The following is a 19,900-nucleotide window of genomic DNA, read 5'->3' on the forward strand; positions in this document are numbered from 1 at the left end:
CCTTGTGGTAACTGCCATTGTGGTTTGCACTGTTGAGTGGGTTCTTAGAAAGATTGGAATTGGTTTTGATGCAGCTCATGTGATGGATCCATGAGATGCACTGGCAGCCACAACCCAAGGCTGAAAAACATTGAGAACTACTGTTCACCAGAGTCACGTGGGGAGCTTTGGGAAATGATCAGAGGGCCAAGACTGGATTTTTAAAAAGCTCCCTGGTCGGTCCTAAGGTGTGATCTGGACTGGAAACCACTCATCCTTTCAAAGGAACTTGTACTTTAAGAGGAAAGTGTGGGGTCAGGTTTTTTTTGTTTGTTTCTTTTTGTTTTTGCCATGTGACACGGGGGAATCTCAGTTCCCTGACCAGGGATGGAACCTGTGCCCCCTGCAGTGGAAGCGCAGAGTCCTAACCCCTGGACCGCCAGGGAATTCCCTTGGTCAGTTTGACTTTGTTGCCTTTTCTGAACAGCTGGGCTGGGGACTTATCTTGGGGATCAGACCAAACCCAGACTTCCTGAGGAAATCAGTAGGTTGGTGCGTGTTGCCCCTTCAGGTAGATGTATGTTCCCACATTTGCCTCCCAATGAACTCACGCTGGGAGCTCAGGTCTGGAAAAGTGTGGCTGCTGAAGCAGCTATTTCGTGGTAGGCTCTGCATTCGATGCTCCATGTAACCAGTGTAGATGAAATTTTCATCAGCTGGGGGGAGGGCAGGATTGAAGCTGTGGGTAATGACATAGGATAGATTGCTAGTTTTCTTGTGGTTTGTCTTGCCTTTGTTCCATATTGACCAGGACTTGGTCTAAGATTCCAGAGACGCCAAATAGGAGGTGTGGCGTGAAATTAGCTGCTACGTCTAATAGATTAGGAGGAGGAAAAGGCATATAACATTATACGGTTTTTTGCATTTGGAAGCAGAATTTAATGGTCATTGGCTGCTCTGTGACCAACCCTCACACTAAGCACAATACAGATTTCTACTGCAGAGCAAATTGGGCTGTAGCTCTGCAAAGAAGCTTAGTTCAGGGCACTGGAGAATTACATTTTTTGGTCCAAGAGCTTTTTCTGATGAATTGGAGAAGAGCTAGGTATTCATGTATGAACGTTTGGTTGACTGCTGTTAGGAGGCAGCATGTTGTACAGAGAATGTGAACATTTAGATTCCATGTAGGACTCCAGCATCAGCTGTGGGATGTGGGCCAATTTTGTCTTCTTCATACTTCCCCCCGTTTTTTAATCTGTAAAATGGGAGTGATTCCTGTCTTGTTCCTGTCCTTATAGGAATAGAGTGAAGACAAGAGAAATTGAGATGGAATATTTTGTGCTTTTGGAGGAGAAGCAGTAAGATTGAACTGGTGATTTTTTTTTTTTTAGTGCTTAGGATTTGGTGCTGTTAGATTTTCTTGTTAGCTTCTCCACAGCTTACTATGTGCCAGTCTTGCTGGCAGCCTCGCAGCTGTGAGAAGCTTGATAAGTCTGGCCAGGGTAGTTGTGATTTCTATGGATCTGCACCTCCTTAGTAAGTCCGCCCTGTTGGGAGGAAGGATAAGTTTGGATTTTTAGCTTGTGCTCTTGTTTTGATTGGTAGGACCTGGAAGCCATGAGAAATGTCAGTCTTTTGCCAGAAGGTATATGCCTGCCTTCTTATTGTTGGAGTTAATTACGAGTCTCTGCAGTCTTTGCTGTATAATTTGGGGCTTTTACAGTAACCTCTGGGCATGATTCTCTTTGCTCTTCTCAGCATTTAACTTCCCCACAGCTATTACTAGAAAGTACCTCCTACAATCATTTTTTAATTTTATTTAATTAATTTATTTTTTTGGCCATGCCGCACGGCATGTGGGATCTTAGTTCCCTCACCAGGGATAGAACCTGCGCCCACTGTGGCGGAAGCGCAGAGTCTTTTTATTTATTTATGTATGTACATATGTATGTATGGCTGCGCTGGCTCTTCGTTGCTGCGTGCAGGCTTTCTTTAGTTGCAGCGAGCGGAGGCTGCTCTTCGTTGTGGTGTGCTGGCTTCTCATTGCGGTGGCTTCTCTTGTTGCGGAGCACGGGCTATAGACACATGGGCTTCAGTAGTTGTGGCACGCAGGCTCAGTAGTTGTGGCTCACGGGCTCTAGAACGCAGGCTCAGTAGTTGTGGCACATGGGCTTAGTTGCTCTGTGGCATGTGGGATCTTCCCAGACCAGGGCTCGAACCCGTGTCCCCTGCATTGGCAGGAGGATTCTTTTTTCTTTTTTTGGCTGTGTTGGGTCTTCATTGCTGCGCATGGGCTTTCTCTAGTTGCGGCAAGTGGGGGCTACTCTTTGTTGCGGTGCACGGGCTTCTCATTGTGGTGGCTTCTCTTGTTGCGGAGCATGGGCTCTAGGTGTGTGGGCTTCAGTAGTTGTGGTGAACAGGTTCAGTAGTTGTGGCTCACAGGCTCTAGATCACAGGCTCAGTAGTTGTGGCGCACAGGCTTAGTTGCTCCACGGCATGTGGGATCTTTCCAGACCAGGGCTCGAGCCCATGTCCCCTGTATTGGCAGGTGGATTCTTAACCACTGCGCCACCAGGGAAGCCCAAAACGCTGAGTCTTAACCACTGGACCTCCAGGGAAGTCCCCCTACAATCATTAATAAGGCTTAACAGTTTACATATTTTAACATTAAGCAAACTTTAGTTCCTTTCAGATGCTTTAGAGTCTGCTAAGTTGACCTTCCTGGATATACAGAGCCTTAGGTCTAGTATGAGTTAGCTTAGGTAACTCTTTTGAAGTGAAGGAAGAAATGGGCCCACCAGCTAATCAGGTTTCTGTTCTGAAGAACTGGGCTAGGCCGTGTAACACACATATGTTGGGATTCAGAGAGCTGGGCTTGATGCCCGTGGGCTTCAGTGTTATATACGATTGCTATTTCAGGAAAACCAGTGAAGTTCCCTTGTCTGTTTCACATATGTTTAGCTGATTGTCTTCCTTTGTGTTTGGTGAGAAATAGCATTTGATCTTACTTTTTTGAATCATCACATAATACATACTTGGTTGGAAATGGGTACCTTGTTCATTTCTCAAGGTTTGTTTTTTTCTTACTTACCAGTTGAGGATATTACTGGCAGTCTGCATAGTTGTGAGGTGGAAAAATGGAGAACAGTTCTGTAGTGGTTTCCTATCTGGGAAGAAAGATTCAATTCTGGAAAGAGAGGCAGGCTCCCTTGGCATCAATTTGGGGCCCTGCTGTCGTGGACAGACCTGGCAGACATGAGAAACCCTTTTCTCTGTTTTCCTGGGTCTTCAGGTCTAAGGGGTCTTTTTGAGAAAGAGCATGACATGCTGAGAGCAAAATGATTTTATGGTGTGGTGAGGAGGGTCTGATTTTTTTTTTTAAACTCCAAGTGTTTTTATTTTTAAAATTATTTATTTATTGGCTGCATTGGGTCTTCGTTGCTGCGTGCAGGCTTTCTCTAGTGTGGAGAGTGGGCACTCTTTGTTGTGGTGTGCGGGCTTCTCAGAGCTCAGCACGCAGGCTCAGCAGTTGTGGCGCACGGGCTTAGTTGGCAGCATGTGGGATCTTCCAGGACCAGGGCTCGAACCCGTGTCCTCTGAATTGGCAGGCAGATTCTTAACCACTGTGCCACCAGGGAAGTCCCAAGGAGGGTCTGACTTTATGTTTCGGTTTTGGGTCCATATTCTGTTGATCTTTTTAACTATTTTTCCATGAAGTGGTTGTGGTTGACAAGCTCTCTTTTGGAATGAGCAGCCTGGCTTCAGAAATCTCTGTCCATTTGAGTCTTGTGTCTTTTACTTCTTAACATTTTGTCCACTGACATCATTCCTAAGGTTTTAGACCTTGGGCTACACCTCTGGGCTTTTCTCTGGAAGTTCCCTCCATAGGTTCTTTAGTTGGTTTATGGTGGAGTTTCAGATCTGACCGTGTTGCACAGGTCTGTGTATTGGAACTAAAAATGAACATGTGGTTTTTGTGCCTGTAGCTCAAGAGCAGACACTGGCTTACGATGTGTTGGAAATGGCAGAGGCTGGCTGACTTGGCACTGTGTGCCTTAGCAGGGGCAGAGGTAAATTGTGGCCGCAAAACCTGATATTTGGACATTCTACTTTAGAAGTTAGAAAAGGACATGTGTAAGTCTTAGGACACCATAGAGGGGATTTATGGACAAGAGAGGGAAAGCATTACTATTTCATTGTTTATATTTTAGGCTTCAAGGAATTTGAAAAGTGGCCAGTGGTTATATCAGTGTGTTGTCAGCCTGTCTAGTCTAATGAACTCCTTTTATCCCACAAATCTGTTGCTATACAGTTAGTAATTTGCAGAGTGGAAATGGACAGAGGCATCCTATCTCTGTTACCTGCAGCACAAGCAGTGCATAGCTGACACAAAGGACTACTTGCCTCAGAGAAGACCTTTACCTAAGGTCTTCTGCTGCCCCTGTCTTGTTCTGCCATCTGAGGCATAGCCCACCAAGTCCTACCCCACACCACCCATCAGGTTTTTCTGCTGCTAAGATGCAAGTGGCCCACTGGCAGAGTTACAGTGGCTTTAACTTTGTACCCTAATGCTTGTCAAGGTGGTCTGGGGAGGAATAGAATAATATGGGAATGTAGTATAGAAGGGTTAGTTAAAAATGTTATCTGGAGCTGTGTCATTCATGTTGCTCTCCAAAAAACAGCACATCCAGCTTAGAATGGTTATCATTTTAAATGTTTCATATATATAAGAAGAGATGTATAAAGTGTATGTACAGTAATAATAATGAAATGTGTACCTGGGTAACCATCACTAAGCTTAAAAAATAGATGTTATCAGTACCTTTGAAGACCCCTGTGTGTTACTTCCTGATTACATCTCGCCCTCCCCCATGTAACCAACCACCATCCTCAATTTTATGTTCATCATTCCCTTGCTTTGTTTTTTATAGTTGTCTAGATTGGTCTTTTCATGAATGACTGCCATTAGAATGCTCTCAGGATCCTTGAGACAGAAACTGTTTTGGATTTTCAGTTAGACAATATCTCCCCAAAGAGAGAAGGAAGCACTCATATCTATTATTAGCCTTTCAGCCTCTTAGACCTTCTACTTCTTTAACCTTCCTTATTTGCCAGAAAAAGCCATCCTAGGGCTCTCAAATGGCTCTGCCTGGGTTTAGAGTCGTATGTATTTCTTTTTCTAGATCCTAGAAACTATGATTTTCTTCAAAATGCCAGGGGCGGGGAGAAGATGAGCTGGAGTGAGAAGGCCTCCGCAAGATGTGTGCGTTTGGGTACTGCTGTTCTTCAGTGCTTGGCACTGAGGAGGCTCGTCCCCAGTATGGGCAGATGGCAGAGTAACGCAGCTTCCTTTGAAAAGAGGCAAACTGCCAAATGGCTGAGGTGTGAACCCTTCGAAAGGCCAGTGCTTTAGGTTTCTGCTTGCTGAGTTTAATGTTGTATCCACAAGTTACTGAATAAAAATCAGCTTGAAAGCTCTTTAGTCTTAAAGTTAATGTCCAGTGGAATTAACTTTCCATTCCAGCCCTCTGGAGTGTTGAAACTAAGCTGCAGACTGCCATGAGCAACTTTTATAAATAGAGGGACTGTGTGTGCTTGTGTCTTGTTCTGATGTAGCCACCTCTCCTGTGTGTGCTGTGGGCGGGGCGTTGACAGTGGGCACCATCATTAGACTTCTCAAGCCTCATCGTGGAGGCGGCTGCAGAGGGCGTGTGAGATAGGTCAGGCGAGGGATTCCGGCATCTTGGCTGTTTCTGAGTAAGGTCTTCACAGTATGGTTTTGAAATTCTGTTTGAAGTGAGTTCTGAGAAGAGCAGACATCTCTGTTAAAACGTAAATGAATAAAGATCTTCCAAAGTCAAATATTTTAAAATAGGATTTCATTTTGGATTTTCTTTGCTTCTGCCCCTGTCTATTGGTGAAGTTGAAGTTTTATTTCAACCTTTGGGTGAGAGTAATTTTGGAAAGTGAGCCAGCTACAAGGTGTGGAGTCAGGCATTTAATTTGGTGGTAGAATTTTTTTTTTAAGCCTGATTTGTTGACATATCATTTATATACCACCTAAAATTCACCTTTTTAAAGTTGCTCAGTTTTATTAATTTTGGCAGATGTCAACATCATAACCTCTGCCATAATCAAGGTATAGCATATTTTCATCACCTCCTCAACTTCTTTCCCTTTTAGTCAATTCAGTCATTCTGAGGTGAGTTTTTTGAGCTCAGCACGTTTCTAGCCAGAAAGTCTTTGTCAGAGTCTTTTGGATTTCTTTCATTTCTCGCCCAAAAGCCAGTTGAAATTGGTGTGTCTTCACAGGAGATCTGGGTTTTCCAGCTGGTTTGGGAGCAGTATCAGGAGCAGTCCTGGGGGGAGAGCTGTGACTGGCAGCTCTCAAAGGGGAAGAGGCCGTCTTCTTTGGGTGCCAGGTAGAGCTCCTAACTTGAAGAGGCTCCCCTTTGGTTTTGACCTATGGCTTGGAGGCATTTTGCAAAAATCAGAGTTCTTACTGGTTGAAGATTGCATGTGTATCCTATAGTGCTGTCCTCAAGTCCAAAAATCTTGCCTGATTCATTTTGGGACTTCCTGCTCCTAGGAGCAGGCCCAGAGGGAAAGCTGGTGCTCTGAGGTGGCACCTGTTCAGGTCAAGAACCTTTTTCTTGGCTCCCATGTGAAAATCAACTCTGTGTCCGACTTGCTTCTTCTAGAAATGGACTTACTAATTACCACTCAAGGTGTTTTAGTCTTTTAATGTGATGGGTATGGAAAGCTCCAAAGAGATTTCTTATTGCTTTGTAGGCTGCTGAATTCTGTAGCCAAATCTATTTAGGAGTTGCCTTAATTGTTTTATTCTCCCCCTTTAAATTTTAGGCTTTATTACAAAAGTGTGGCTGACAACGACTAGGGTTTGCTTTGTTTTTTGGTGCATCTGGAATTGAGTGTTGCAGTGATTTTTTGTTATTGTTGTTGTTGTTGCAGTGATTTAAATGCATGTGTGTTCATTCCGCACCTCATTCTCTGTGTGCTTCTCACCCCTCAGGAAACCCAGGTTGACAAGAACTCAAAGTGCCTTTTCTCCAGTCTCCTTCAGCCCCCTGTTCACAGGTAAGGGTGATCTCTTTCTTTTTCTTCTGACATCTGAAAGCACGAGTGTTCTGAGACGAGTCAGGAAACGCTTGCAGATGCATCTCAGAGGGAGCTTCAAGCATGTCTGCAGTTATTTTCTTCATTTCGTGCCTGCTGGGTTTGGGGTGAGGCTATTTTTATGGTGTGAAATGTATTCTTGACTTTGGATGTTTTATAGTTTGAGGTAGAGACTGCATGCTGGTAATTATGTGGCCCTGGCAGTTATGCAGGCTTTAGTTCAGGGTCATCACATATAAATTAAAAGTAGAAATTACAAATTTATAGGCTCATAACGCATCAAGGACTCCCCAAAAGTCATACAGTTCCTGTCCCTGCTTCCAAGGGAGTTCATGGATTATCTAATAAACATGATCCATGATGATCTGGTCTATTTTTAAAGACTTTGGGCAAAGGGGATCACATGAACTCTTGTCTTACCCATTTTAGGGGCTAGCAGTTCTTGCAGCTGTTAAAGGGTTCTTCACTGGATCTAATTTAAGTCTCTCCTCTTGCAGCAGGGAACACAGTTGCTAAAGTAGGAAAGCGGTCAAATGTCCTTTTGCCTTCTCCTTTAAAGGGGGGCTTTTTCTGAGAGGGAGACCTTTTGTTTTGTGAGTCAGGTGTGAAGCTCCTGCTTGAATGAGCTGTAGAAAAGGAAGTCTGGAGCTCACAGCCTCAAATCTCAGAAACTGAGTGCTCTTCACTGGGCATGGCTGAGAAGCCTTTAAACCAAATCCCAATTTCAAACTCTTTTGGATACTGTGTCCCTCAAAAAAGATGATTGCAAGAATTCTGATCTGGGACTGGACATTTCCAGGAAAATGTTAAGCCAGCTAGTGGAACCCCCATCACTGGGTAGACTGCTGTGAGCTGTCAGGACAGGTGAGTTGGTGCCTGCACTAGGCACAGGTGGAGAAGGAGGTCCTCTGTTCATATCCCCTCTGTTCTTATCCCAAGCAACGAATTAAAGGATCTTATCCTGTAGCAGAATGTCTTTCTAGTTAGTAGTTGTTTCCCTTTTAAAGTAATGAAACCCACATTTGTAGTTTCAGGTTCCACGTTCTTATTTCAAAGAGCCTTAGCTCTCTTGAATTACATCCTTTAAGTGCATACAATCTAGACCTCTCTGACCCTTCAGGAAACCTGGGCTCATTGCATTGCTCTGGGCAGCTAGGCCCTCAGTCATTAAGCTGTGTGATGAGTTCCTAGAACTTCCACTGATGACTTTTGGAAGAGCTTTTCTGCTTATCTTAATTAGTGTTCAAGACCTTTGTTAAAAAAAACCATATTAGATTCTGAAAACCCAGCTTCTGGCCTTTTAGAGATATTTGTTACCTCATTTTCTTAACTGGGAAACATTAAAATTCTAGCTGAGGGGTAATTCAGCTTCCCAAATAAGAAGAAGGTGTTGGAAATAACACCCTAAGGGCCAAATTACAGAAATCCCAAATTCTGAGTTGTGGATCAGGCCTACCAAAACAAACTTATTCTTGGCTGTCAACCTTTTGTCGATAAAATACCCTTCGTTCTCTGGTGATTCAAGTGGAGAGAGGTTAGACGGGGTTGGGTGGCAAGAAGGAGTGTATATGGCAGAGAACAGAACTGCGTGACATGCTGGGAAGTAAGGAAACCATGTGCCTGACATTTGGCTGACTGAGGAAGTAGTTAATTATTAGGGTTGTAGGGCTTCCCTGGTGGCGCAGTGGTTGAGAGTCCGCCTGCCGATGCAGGGGACACGGGTTCGTGCCCCGGTCTGGGAAGATCCCACATGCCGCGGAGCGGCTGGGCCCGTGAGCCATGGCCGCTGAGCCTGCGCATCCGCAGCCTGTGCTCCGCAACGGGAGAGGCCACAACAGTGAGAGGCCCGCGTACCGCAAAAAAAAAAAAAAAAAATTATTAGGGTTGTAAATGCACTTTTCGGCCTTTGCAGCCTCAACTATTAGGAATTAATGGATATCTGAAATGGTTGGTTCTCTTATGAGTGAGTATCCTGGAAAACCTAGATGTGGAAAGCCCTTTAGGAAGAAGGTAGAGCTAGCATTGGGGCCTCTATCTGCATTCAGCTTAACAGCTCTTACTTTTAATGGCACTTGCTCTCCATGTCCATTTGGGCTTGTAACAAGCTGCTTGCCTTGCTCTCCGAGGCAAAAATTGGTATACAAATCTGTAAAAAATAAGTGGTGTGGGTTCTATTTGAATAAAGAAGACCTCTTATTCAAGGTTATATCCTCAGTGGCAGAGCCAGGATTAGTTGGCTTTTCAACTGTCAATCCCATGTTTTTGTCTTAAAGATCCTTGATCTTTAACGGGGTTAAGGAATGATGGAACTTAAAATTGACTTCTCAGGTGGTTTTTTTGGGCGGGGTGTGGGATTCCAGCCAAGGAGCATTAGATTTTGAGCTTTCTGAGAGCCATGGACCTCTCTAGCCTCCCTTGCTTGCCCTCTGTTTCCCTTTGCTTCCTGGCCTCGGCTTTGGGCAAGGTGCTACTGTAACATGCTTGCTCCATGAATCCCTCAGGTGAAACAGTGTCACTTGTGGACGTGGACATCTCTCAGCGGGGCCTGACCTCTCCACACCCTCCAACTCCCCCTCCTCCTCCAAGAAGAAGCCTCAGCCTCCTAGGTATAGTTTCCTCCCCTCTCTGTCTTCTTGCCCTAGTGGGAGGGTGAGCTCTATGGACCTGTTGTTCCTTGCCAGGAGCCAAACAAGCTCCTGGGTTTCTATTGATGGCCCAATTATTTCTTGTCCCTTTCTCAGCACCCCTGTCCTCTCCCGAAGTGGTTAAATGGGTCTCTTACCTGCATGCTATAACATCTACTGTCCATATATGGATTCGATCTTTATTTATTTATAAAGGGTATTTATCTTGCTCTGAATCTACTGCTAGTGGGCAGCTTTAGGGATATCCTTACTTTCCTGCTTTCAAGCCAAGGAAACCAGATTAAGATGATTGTTGCCCTGTGTGCAAAAAGACAGGGTGAAGGTCAGGCCATCTTGCCCCAGAGGGCAGCCTGATGATCCTTCTCCCTCTCCTCTGCCTTCAGCTTGCTCATTCTGTGCCCATATTTCTGAACCTCTTGCTTTTGTTCTCTCTTCTAGATGATATCAGTGGGACGCTGCCTACATCTGTCCTTGTGGCTCCGATGGGGTCTTCCCTGCAGTCTTTCCCCCTACCTCCGCCTCCTCCACCTCATGCCCCAGGTTAGCTTAGCCTAGACGCAGGACTTGCAAGAGTGGGGAGTACCAAGTGATATACTTCTGAAGGATGGGAGAAATTTATTTATGGAAATAACAGAATTTATGAGAAAGCTTAAATTGTATCCCCTTGGCTGGACCAGAACTCCTTGGAAATGAGGCCAAGAACTGGTTTTTCTAACCCGTTTTCTTTATGGAGGTGAATCTGATTTTTGGTAGAGATAAAAGACTATTGGATATTTTTGTCTCTTTGCTGCTGAAACTGTTTTGCAGTCTTTGAGTCAGTATCATTTAGGAAACTGCCTTAATTTTAGTAGAGGGAGGAGGTTTAATATGTTGCTGGTTTTCAAAGTTCTGTGGTTTTCTAAGCTTTTAGCATTTACTGCAGCCTTGTAAATAAGTCCCAAGCATTCAGTAGCCCATACCTGCTTTGCCAGCCTCCAGTACCCAAGGCATAAAATGAATGAAATGAATTATTTTCTACTCACCTGGCAAAATCTACTTGCCTGGCAAAATCATTGCTCTTCCCGGGCAAGTAAGCGAGTCACTATTTCCAAGGCTGCTTTACTGGCACTTCACCTCGAGGTGGGAGAAGTTGGAATCGCTCTAGGCTGGTGAAGGCCCTGAAGTAGTCACCTTAGTCAGGTTAGTGAGCTGCTCCTTACCCCTTTCCTGGGGTTAAACGCCCCCACCCATCCTTCACAGCTTACACGAGCCCACACAGCTTTTTGACCCAGCCCATCCAGCTCTTCCCCACTGCTTTGGCTTCCACCCTTTCCGGCTTATCTTCTAATGCCTTGCCCCTCTTCAGTTAGCCTCTTTGTTTTGGGGGGACGGTCTTCTTGAGGTTGGGAACAATGAGGGTCGACAAGTGACCGCCACTCTCTTGCCCTGCAGATGCGTTTCCCCGGATCACTCCCCTCCGAGCAGCCGAATCCCTGCACAGCCAACCCCCGCCACCCCTCCAGTGTCCCCTGTACCGGCCTGACTCAAGCAGCTTTGCAGCCAGCCTTCGAGAGCTGGAGAAGGTAAGTGGTGCCTCCTCTTGCGTTCTCCTAATTCTGTTCCAGCTCCCCTTTTATTATTTTTAGAGGAAGAGTAGTTTCCTTGCCTCTGTATTTACAGTGACAAAACAATATGCTGCTATTATTAGTTCTATAAGAGATGTTGTAAAATTGAATCTGAAAAAAAAAATCTGAACGTGATGGAGAAATGTTTACATAGTTAACCCAGGTCGCTCTTCTCTTCTTTGTAGGGCCTTGGTAATGGAATTGTAAAATTATTTTTCTGTTACTTTGGAGACCTAAAAGTGTGATGAACCTGGTGTTCATTGCTAATGGTTGGGACACTCCTAGCAGCCTTTACCTATTGCAGTGTTTTGGAAACGGGGTTCTTGTGGTAAGAGAAATTGTGCTGAAAACTTTGACATTTCTCTGTTCTGTTAACTACTTGACCACTTCTTCTTTGATAGTGTGGTTGGTATTGGGGGCCGATGAATTGGGAAGATGCAGAGATGAAGCTGAAAGGCAAGCCCGATGGTTCTTTCCTGGTACGAGACAGCTCTGATCCTCGTTATATCCTGAGCCTCAGTTTCCGATCACAGGGTATCACCCATCACACCAGAATGGAGCACTACAGAGGTGAGAGGTGCTGGCATTTGAAGGAAGGCTTCTTCCCCCTTTGCCTTTTCCTACCTTTGCTATCTGACTTTTTCATTGGAAGGATTCATAGAAATGGAACTGTGAATGGGGAGGAAAATCTCGTAGACTCAATTGAATATTGATATGGGCACTGATTTTGATCACTGGAAGAAATGTTGGTGGGGGTTGGGAGGAGCCTAAGGGTGCCGTTTAAAAGTATTCTCAGCATCTTGTCTACTAGATTGGAGAGTCTGAAGAAGAACAGAAAAAAGCCAGTAAAACTCTTGGTAGAAGGAAGAAATAACCTAGGACCATTAGACACATTCTTCCAAACTTTGGTTTATAATTAAACTTACCATCTAGAGATATTTACTATTAAATCATATATACAAAGAGGAGAATTTGTTGATCCTGTGACTGTTCTGTTCTGAATTTCTTTGCCTGGAAGTCCCATCAGCTCTTCTTGCCAGGCAGCATGGTGATAATTATGTCTTCTTTTGGTCAGCTTTGTAGTCTCATAGGAAATAGTCATCAGAACTCTATGAGAGTTTGTGGGATCAACGTGCTTTAGACTGTCTGTCTTCCTTCCTGGCAGTACTTCCCCCTCTGTGGTCCGGTTGTGCTTAATATTCCAGTGATGTCGAGAAGCTGACTTGTTCAACACTGCAGTCTGGATGGGCATTCTGTATTTGACTTGGGCCACAAACTTGTGATGGTCATTGGTGGTAGGGCTGGCTAATACATCCTTTGTCAAAAATTTGTAATATGCTACAAATTTAAAAAGTGTGGAGAACTCTGGGGCGTTTCAGGCACTTGCCCCCCTATCCCTCATACTCTTCCCACATGTGATCAACTTCAAATGAGCTATATTAGATATTGCATTTCAAGTAAGGGGCTCTTTCATGCTCTTCTCAGGCACCACTGTCTCTCTCCTGTTCTCAGCCATGTTCTGCGGGATTTATTTGGTTTGCTTCTCTTGTTAGACAGGAAGTACCTGTTTAGGTCAGCATAGCTTTGTCCATGGTTTCCTCTGCCCCCATCTCTGCTTTCTTATTTATTTATTTTTGCCTGCGTTGGGTCTTCATTGCCGCGCGCGGGGCTTTTCTCTTGTTGTAGCGAGCAGGGGCTACTCTTCATTGTGGTGCATGGGCTTCTCATTGTGGTGGCTTCTCTTGTTGCGGAAAACAGTCTCTAGGTGCACAGGCTTCAGTAGTTGTGGCACACGAGCTCAGTAGTTGTGGCTCGTGGGCTCTAGAGCGCAGGCTCAGTAGTTATGGTGCACGGGCTTAGTTGCTCTGTGGCATGTGGGATCTTCCCGGACCAGGGCTCAAACCCGTGTCTCCTGCATTGGCAGGCAGATTCTTAGCCACTGCACCACCAGGGAAGCCCCTCCACCTCTGCTTTCGAGATGCATGAAGAGAAAGGAACTTCAGTCCAAAGACCTGAGAATTAGAGAACTGTGGGGTAGACTGCTGCCTGTTTTCCTGCTGTTTCTAAAAACAAAAATCAAACAAACAAACAAAGAAAAAGCATTTCAGAGTGAAGTGCTTTTATAAACCTATTAAAATGATGTGACTAGGCCATGGAAATGAAGAATGAATGCTTGACCTCTAGGTTCCTGATAGGTGAGATGCCAGGAATGGGAGGGCGTTTTCAAATGGTTCTCCAGTTACCTTTTGTTCAAAGGGACTTTTCTTCCTTGAATAAATGGAATTTTTAATAGAAGCCTGTGGGCCTTTCAGTTGCCAGCTTGCAGTGGAACATTTGTCTTCGTCTTTTTAAGTGATCCTGTGAGAGTAATTAGGGAGACTCACATCTATAGTTCTCTTGAGTGATTAGTATCCCTTTTGTGACTCCTTTGGATTTAGTGCTTTAGTTGTTGGAGTTTTTTTGTTGTTGTTTTTTTTAAGTCATGGGAGTTCAGATTCCCTTTTGCCTTCGGGATTCTAAAGTTTGGGGTGGGATCTTTGTAACATGTTGGAGCATGGGATTTTAGAAGTTACAGAAGAAAAGACTTAGAATTTGATTTTTGTGCCTAACACACATATGAATGAGTGAGACCCACAAAACTGCTGTTCTTGTCTTTCCTGGACTATTCCATGCATACTTGAAGACTTAGATATTTTTGAGGGTATGTCATTTAAACTCGCTTTTGCTATAGCAGTCTTTTCTTTATGGTCTGTGGTTTAAAGATTCATGTTCATAGCCAACAAAATCTATTTATATCTCTTTTTCTGACTTGAATTTATTATTGTTTAACAAAAACCTTGTAAGACCTACTTTATGTCTTATTAAAGGCAACATCTTTCCATTAGTTGTGGAACAAGCAGGAACAGGGACCTTTGTCTGACTCAGCTTGACTAAAAACTACCCTCCCAGAAGTGAGAATCATTAAAATGTTCAAGCCAGCCTCTCAAATCTTTTCGAAGTAAGTTTTGCATTTTTACCTCTCCTTAACTTTCCATGGCAGGAACCTTCAGCCTGTGGTGTCATCCCAAGTTTGAGGATCGCTGTCAATCAGTGGTGGAGTTCATTAAGAGAGCCATCATGCACTCCAAGAATGGGAAGTTTCTCTATTTCTTGAGATCCAGGGTTCCAGGTAAGGCTATAGTTACATTAATTATTTAACTGACTTGGGTATGATCCAGTGTAGGATCTCTACCCCCTCCCCTGCACCCCCCCCAAAAAAAAAAACCAAACCCAAAAACACTTGAAGCTTTTTTACCTGAAGCTTTTCTTCCTGGCTCTTGTAGCAACCACTCTTCCTAGATCCCTCTCCTGCCCTTGTATTGAGAAGGAATTGATCCCTCAACATATTGAGAAGGGATCTTGCTTCTTTGATCATATGAATGAAAAAACTGATCCCACCACTGACGCCCAGGAGTCATGTGAATATTTAACTTGCAGAGGTATCTCGTCCCTGATCCAGGCGTCTCACACTTACATGTGAAACAGAGCTCTTAGGTCATCTCCTTGGGGAACAGGGAAAGTAAGAGAGTATTCACTAGAAATGGTGAGTGTCAAGGAGGCTGAATTTAATAGCAGTCTGCTCTGTCCATTTGTACGAAACTTTCTGTCAAAGAGTAGATACTTTTTATTTACCTATTTATTTATTTATGGCTGCATTGGATCTTCTTTGCTGCGTGCGGGCTTTTCTCTAGTTGCGGCGAGCGGGGGCTACTCTTCGTTGTGGTGCTCAGGCTGCTCATTGCGGTGGCTTCTCTTGTTGCGGAGCATGGGCTCTAGGCACAAGGGCTTCTGTAGTTGTGGCATGCGGACTCAGTAGTCGTGGCTTGCGGCCTGTAGAGCACAGGCTCAGTAGTTGTGGCGCTCGGGCTTAGTTACTCCACGGCATGTGGGATCTTCCCGGACCAGGGCTCAAACCCATGTCCCCTGCATTGGCAGGTGGATTCTTAACCGTTGCGCCACCAGGGAAGTCCAAAGAGTAGATACTTTTTGTTGTGTCCCGTATCCCTACCAGTACTGAATACAGAGACTAGTCTCCATTTGGGAGCACTGGGCAGTTCCCATCCTTGCTGGTGTGGTTATGTAGTCTTTCTGCCCAAGTAGGGCGGTAGCTATATAGTCTCTATTGAAGGGTGGGGAGAAGGGATGGTTTGCGAGAATCTGCTTTTATAGTGTTGGAAAAAAGTAAAATGGCAAGCACATTAACTGAGGAATTTGTAAGATACAAACAGAACTTAACATGAGAACTTCATGCTTTGCCATTGAATCAAATTAAGGTTCTTAAACAAACTGGGTGCCAAGAAATTGCTCTAAAAAGACGTTACAGGGAAGCCTCCAGCAGAACATTAGTAACAGGATTGAACCAGGTTACAGGAGTGTGTTTTATAATCTTGGTGATTTCAATAAGGCACAACAGGGTGCGAACCGTATTAATTCTCACTTCATTTAGTATTTGCCTCAGTGCTGTCAAGACAGTTGGGTCTCATGCAGTTGACTTGGTTAAAAGGAAAATGTTAGAATCCTTTCTTACAGGAACTGACTCTGCTTAGCAATCTTTAGAGTTTGTGGCTTTTGGGGTATTTATTTAACAAACAAACATTTATTTTTTAAACTCAGTATCAAAAATAAGCCACTACTCTATGCTCAGAGAGCTCTTAGCTTAAAAAAGGGGACAGGTAGGAAGATAAAGGCAAGAGCACATGTTAAATTCAATACAAGACATGACAGTGATTGACAAGGACAGGGTGGGTAATCAGCTCTGTTTGTGGGTGAACCAGGGAAATCCTCTCAGAGGATTCTGAAGTCTGGAGCATGTATCTACTTGTAGAGTATTGAGAGACTTCATGGAGTCTTGGACTCCTCAGGTATAGCACGTTTCATTCCACAAATGTGCCCTGTCTGCAGAAATTTTAAGTAAGATTTTTAACATTGTTAAGGGTTAGAGCTTGCAGTGATTGCTACTGTTTATTGAGTGCCTATCATGTGCCAGGTACTTTGTCAGGTTCTTTATTTCAGTAGCTGTAATTTCTTGCAACAGTTAGCTAATAGATTGGTCTACTTAAAAAAAAAAAAGATTATTTTCATTTTGTCAGTGAGGAAACTTAAGGGTGAGGCCCAAAAATGAAGAAGATGTGGCACACATATATAATGGAATATTACTCAGCCATAAAAAGAAACAAAATTGAGTTATTTGTAGTGAGGTGGATGGACCTAGAGTCTGTCATACAGAGTGAAGTAAGTCAGAAAGAGAAAAACAAATACCGTATGCTAACACATATATATATGGAATCTAAAAAATGGTACTGATGAACCTAGTTGCAGGGCAGGAATAAAGACATAGACATAGAGAATGGACTTGAGGACACAGGGTGGGAAGGGAAAGCTGGGGCATCAACATATGTACACTACCAAATGTAAAATTAGGTAGCTAGTGGGAAGCAGCAGCATAGTGCAGGGAGATCAGCTTGGTGCTTTACGATGATCTAGAGGGGTGGGATCGGGAGGATGGGAGGGAGGCTCAAGAGGGAGGGGATATGGGGACATATGTATGCATATGGCTGATTCACTTTGGTGTGCAACAGAAACTAACACAGTATTGTGAAGCAATTATACCCCAATAAAGATCTATTAAGAAAAAAAAGATTAGAATTAAATCAGACTTCTTTTCAGAAACCATGCAAGAAATAAAAGAGTGGATTGAAATATTTAACGTTTTGAAACAAAAAACCACTCGCCTAGAATTTTGTATCAAGCGAAATTATCTTCTAAAAATAAAGGAGGAATAAAGACTTTCTTAGAAGAAAAAAAGTGAAGCCACTTACTCTAAAGGTTACTCAGTGCTGAAGCCAGGATTCAAACTGAGGCCGAACTAACTCCAAATCTTGTGCTTTATTTCCCACCCTCTGTTATGGGAAGAAAATAGCAGTAAGCCAATTGCAGGTTGAGTTTGCTGGGATTTGTGGAGAGGACATGAAGAAGTCAGAATTGTGTTTATTAGTGGAGACTGTCTTTCTAGGACCTGTGAGGAATGCTACAGGTAGGATATCCATTTGCACTTAAAATGGTAACCAAGTTGACAAGGCAAAGCGAATTAGTATTTACCCCTAGACTGTAAGTGACCTCTCTTTGAAGGATTGGGACAAAGAAGGCAAGGCCAGTGTTCTCCTTTACCATTGTTTGCTGCCTTCCTTTGCTTATCACAGAGGTCTAGGCATTCTGTGAGGCTGACTTTATTAGGGGGGAGGATTCCCGTGAGGAAGTGGTAGTCATTAGAATGTAGGTTGAGCTCTGTCAGCCTGCACCAGGGATTATAACACGGTGCATTCTAAAAGGAGCCCTTTTGTTTAGACTTTGGGATGATGATAACTGAATGCCTACAAGGGGCTAGTATTATTTCATTTAACCCTTACAAAATCCCTTGAAGGGATGTTACAGTCTCCCTTTTTTTTTTCTTTTTTAAAATACAGATTAAGAAACTGATGTGCAGTGAGTTGCAGAGTCAGGATGCAACGTCAGGTTTTTCTGGCTCAGATCTAGAGCTGGATGCAGTCACAGCACATCCAGACTGGTGTAAAAGGATGCCAGGGCTTATGGGAATTTTAAAGCTGGGACTAATGGGAAAGTTCTGGATGGTGGCAAGTAAGGAGCAGAAGGAATTTAATAAGTGGAATAGTTCGCATCTGGGGGAGGAATCGGTGGTAAAAATGATGGCACTTGAGCTTGGTTTGCCCCTTATCTCTTCTCATGGCAGTGTTGGAGCATGGTCATGGTAAATCTGAGGTTGCTGATTACACCTCAGTCTGGTCCATTTCACAGTTGTAAACTAAACCCCTAACACCAAGCAGCAATCTCAGGAAGAGAATGTGATCGGATTAGCACAAAACTTCTGTTGCTGTGAGAGCCAGAACTCAAAGTGAATGTGTCCTTCTTAGTTGGGAGAATCTCCATCATCTGTGAAGTGCCTGAAGAGAAAACACTTTTTGTTTTTTTTTAATCACACTTTGAATTGGATAACTCTAAGGAAATTGGTCGCTTCCTCTTTTGTAACCATCATTTAGGCCATGATTACTTGTTTAGGGCTATGTCTTCCTTGTATCCTAGAATTTCTCAATTTGGCCCTATTGACAAGTTTGGGGCTGGATAATTCTGGCCTTCAGGGAACAGTTTGTTGTGGGAGGAAGACCTGGGTGTTTGGGTGCTCAGACCTGAAAGACGTTTGTCACTCCTAACCTGCTCCTTTTTGGGGAAAGAGAAAATAGCCAAGGGGCTGGAAACTGGATTTGCGCCCAGGACCCTGGCGTGAGGACCAGAGGAAAGTTCTTGATGATCACTCTTCTACCTTGTCTTTCACTTTCGCTGCACTGGTGTCTTATGTTGGATTTATTTCCATTTCTGACCTCATCTGTTAACAAGCTCTGGATGTGAGAGCTTCAATCATTTTCTGTGTTTGCGGGCAAAACCAGGGAATATCAGAGAATTAACAGGTTTCAAATTGCTATTTGTGAACTTAAGGCTAAAAGTAACACAATTAAATAGGCAAGTATATATGGTCATTAAAATTCAAGTAGGCAAACAGTCAGATAATTGTATGCTACTTATTATCCTGACCTCTTTAAGCACAAGTCCTATAGTCCTTCTTTGGGAATAAATAATTAGGTGCATAAATTACTTTTATCTCTGAAACGTCATGTTGAGTTTAGCAATATTACAACCAACCCCCCAGGAAGCTTTCTGTTTGTCATAGTTTAATTTACTAAAGACTATTTTTAAAACATGACAGAAAGGGTAAAATTCAAAGAGGAATTTGAACCCCAATCATTTTAAAACCACTTGAGTTTAAATATATTCAAGAGAAAAATCCATGTGTGAATTTTTGTTTTTAATGGTGTGTGTGGGTGGAGGAGGGCTACAGTGCTTCAAAATATAAGCCTTAGATTTGAAGGGATGGAGGTGAGAAGTCAAGAGAGACTGGTCCTGAATCAAGGAGCTGTGACTATCTGGACAGCCCCCCTGTCAGACAGTCACAGGGGCAGGCACTCTGAGGAGACTCCTGGAGGACCCTCCTTTGAGGTTCCCTGGGCTAAACTCTTCCTCAGACAGAGCAGGTGTTCAAGGAAGGCCAGCTTTGTTGGTTCTGAGCTGTGAGCACATTCTCTCAGCTCAATAGGCCTCAGTTTCTTCATTGTAAAATGGGGGTAATAGTGCTATCTGTCTGAATACGGCTTTGAAGACTGAATGAGTTAAATGATTTTAAGATAAGCTTACTTGTTTAGCATAACATGTATTTCAATTTTTTTTAGAAAGTCAGTTGTTAACGACCATGAAAGGGCTTTGGGAGGCAATCTACAAGCTTTAATTTTTTCTTCTCATGCGTTCAAACAAAATTTAAAAACTGGTTGAAATTAAACTCCAAAAATACTAGATATTTTATTTCCCAACAAGTTGTCTACAGAATTTCTTTTGATATGGCAATGGCTGAGAAAAGAATTCTTTCAAAGG

General features: G+C 43.5%; 1 protein-coding gene across 4 annotated transcripts in view; it reads left to right on the forward strand.

The window, feature by feature from the left end:
* The window catches only part of SOCS7 (suppressor of cytokine signaling 7), a 34,161-nt gene that overhangs the window by 2,606 nt on the left and 11,655 nt on the right, over positions 1-19,900 (forward strand). The window contains exons 2-7 of one of the 4 annotated variants that reach the window (XM_027094730.1): positions 7,013-7,077; positions 9,618-9,722; positions 11,193-11,323; positions 11,767-11,935; positions 14,406-14,534; positions 14,689-14,844. In XM_027094730.1, coding sequence (XP_026950531.1) covers positions 7,013-7,077; positions 9,618-9,722; positions 11,193-11,323; positions 11,767-11,935; positions 14,406-14,534; positions 14,689-14,844 — 755 coding nt within the window. Of the gene's footprint in view, positions 1-7,012; positions 7,078-9,617; positions 9,723-10,199; positions 10,302-11,192; positions 11,324-11,766; positions 11,936-14,405; positions 14,535-14,688; positions 14,845-19,900 lie in introns of all 4 variants that reach the window. The other 3 variants (XM_027094733.1, XM_027094731.1, XM_027094732.1) reach the window with 3 other exon arrangements.

Source organism: Aethalodelphis obliquidens, unplaced genomic scaffold (assembly GCF_003676395.1).
Source record: "Aethalodelphis obliquidens isolate GAN/ISIS:26980383/991018 unplaced genomic scaffold, ASM367639v1 scaffold89, whole genome shotgun sequence".
In the NCBI taxonomy this organism is placed as follows: domain Eukaryota; kingdom Metazoa; phylum Chordata; class Mammalia; order Artiodactyla; family Delphinidae; genus Aethalodelphis; species Aethalodelphis obliquidens.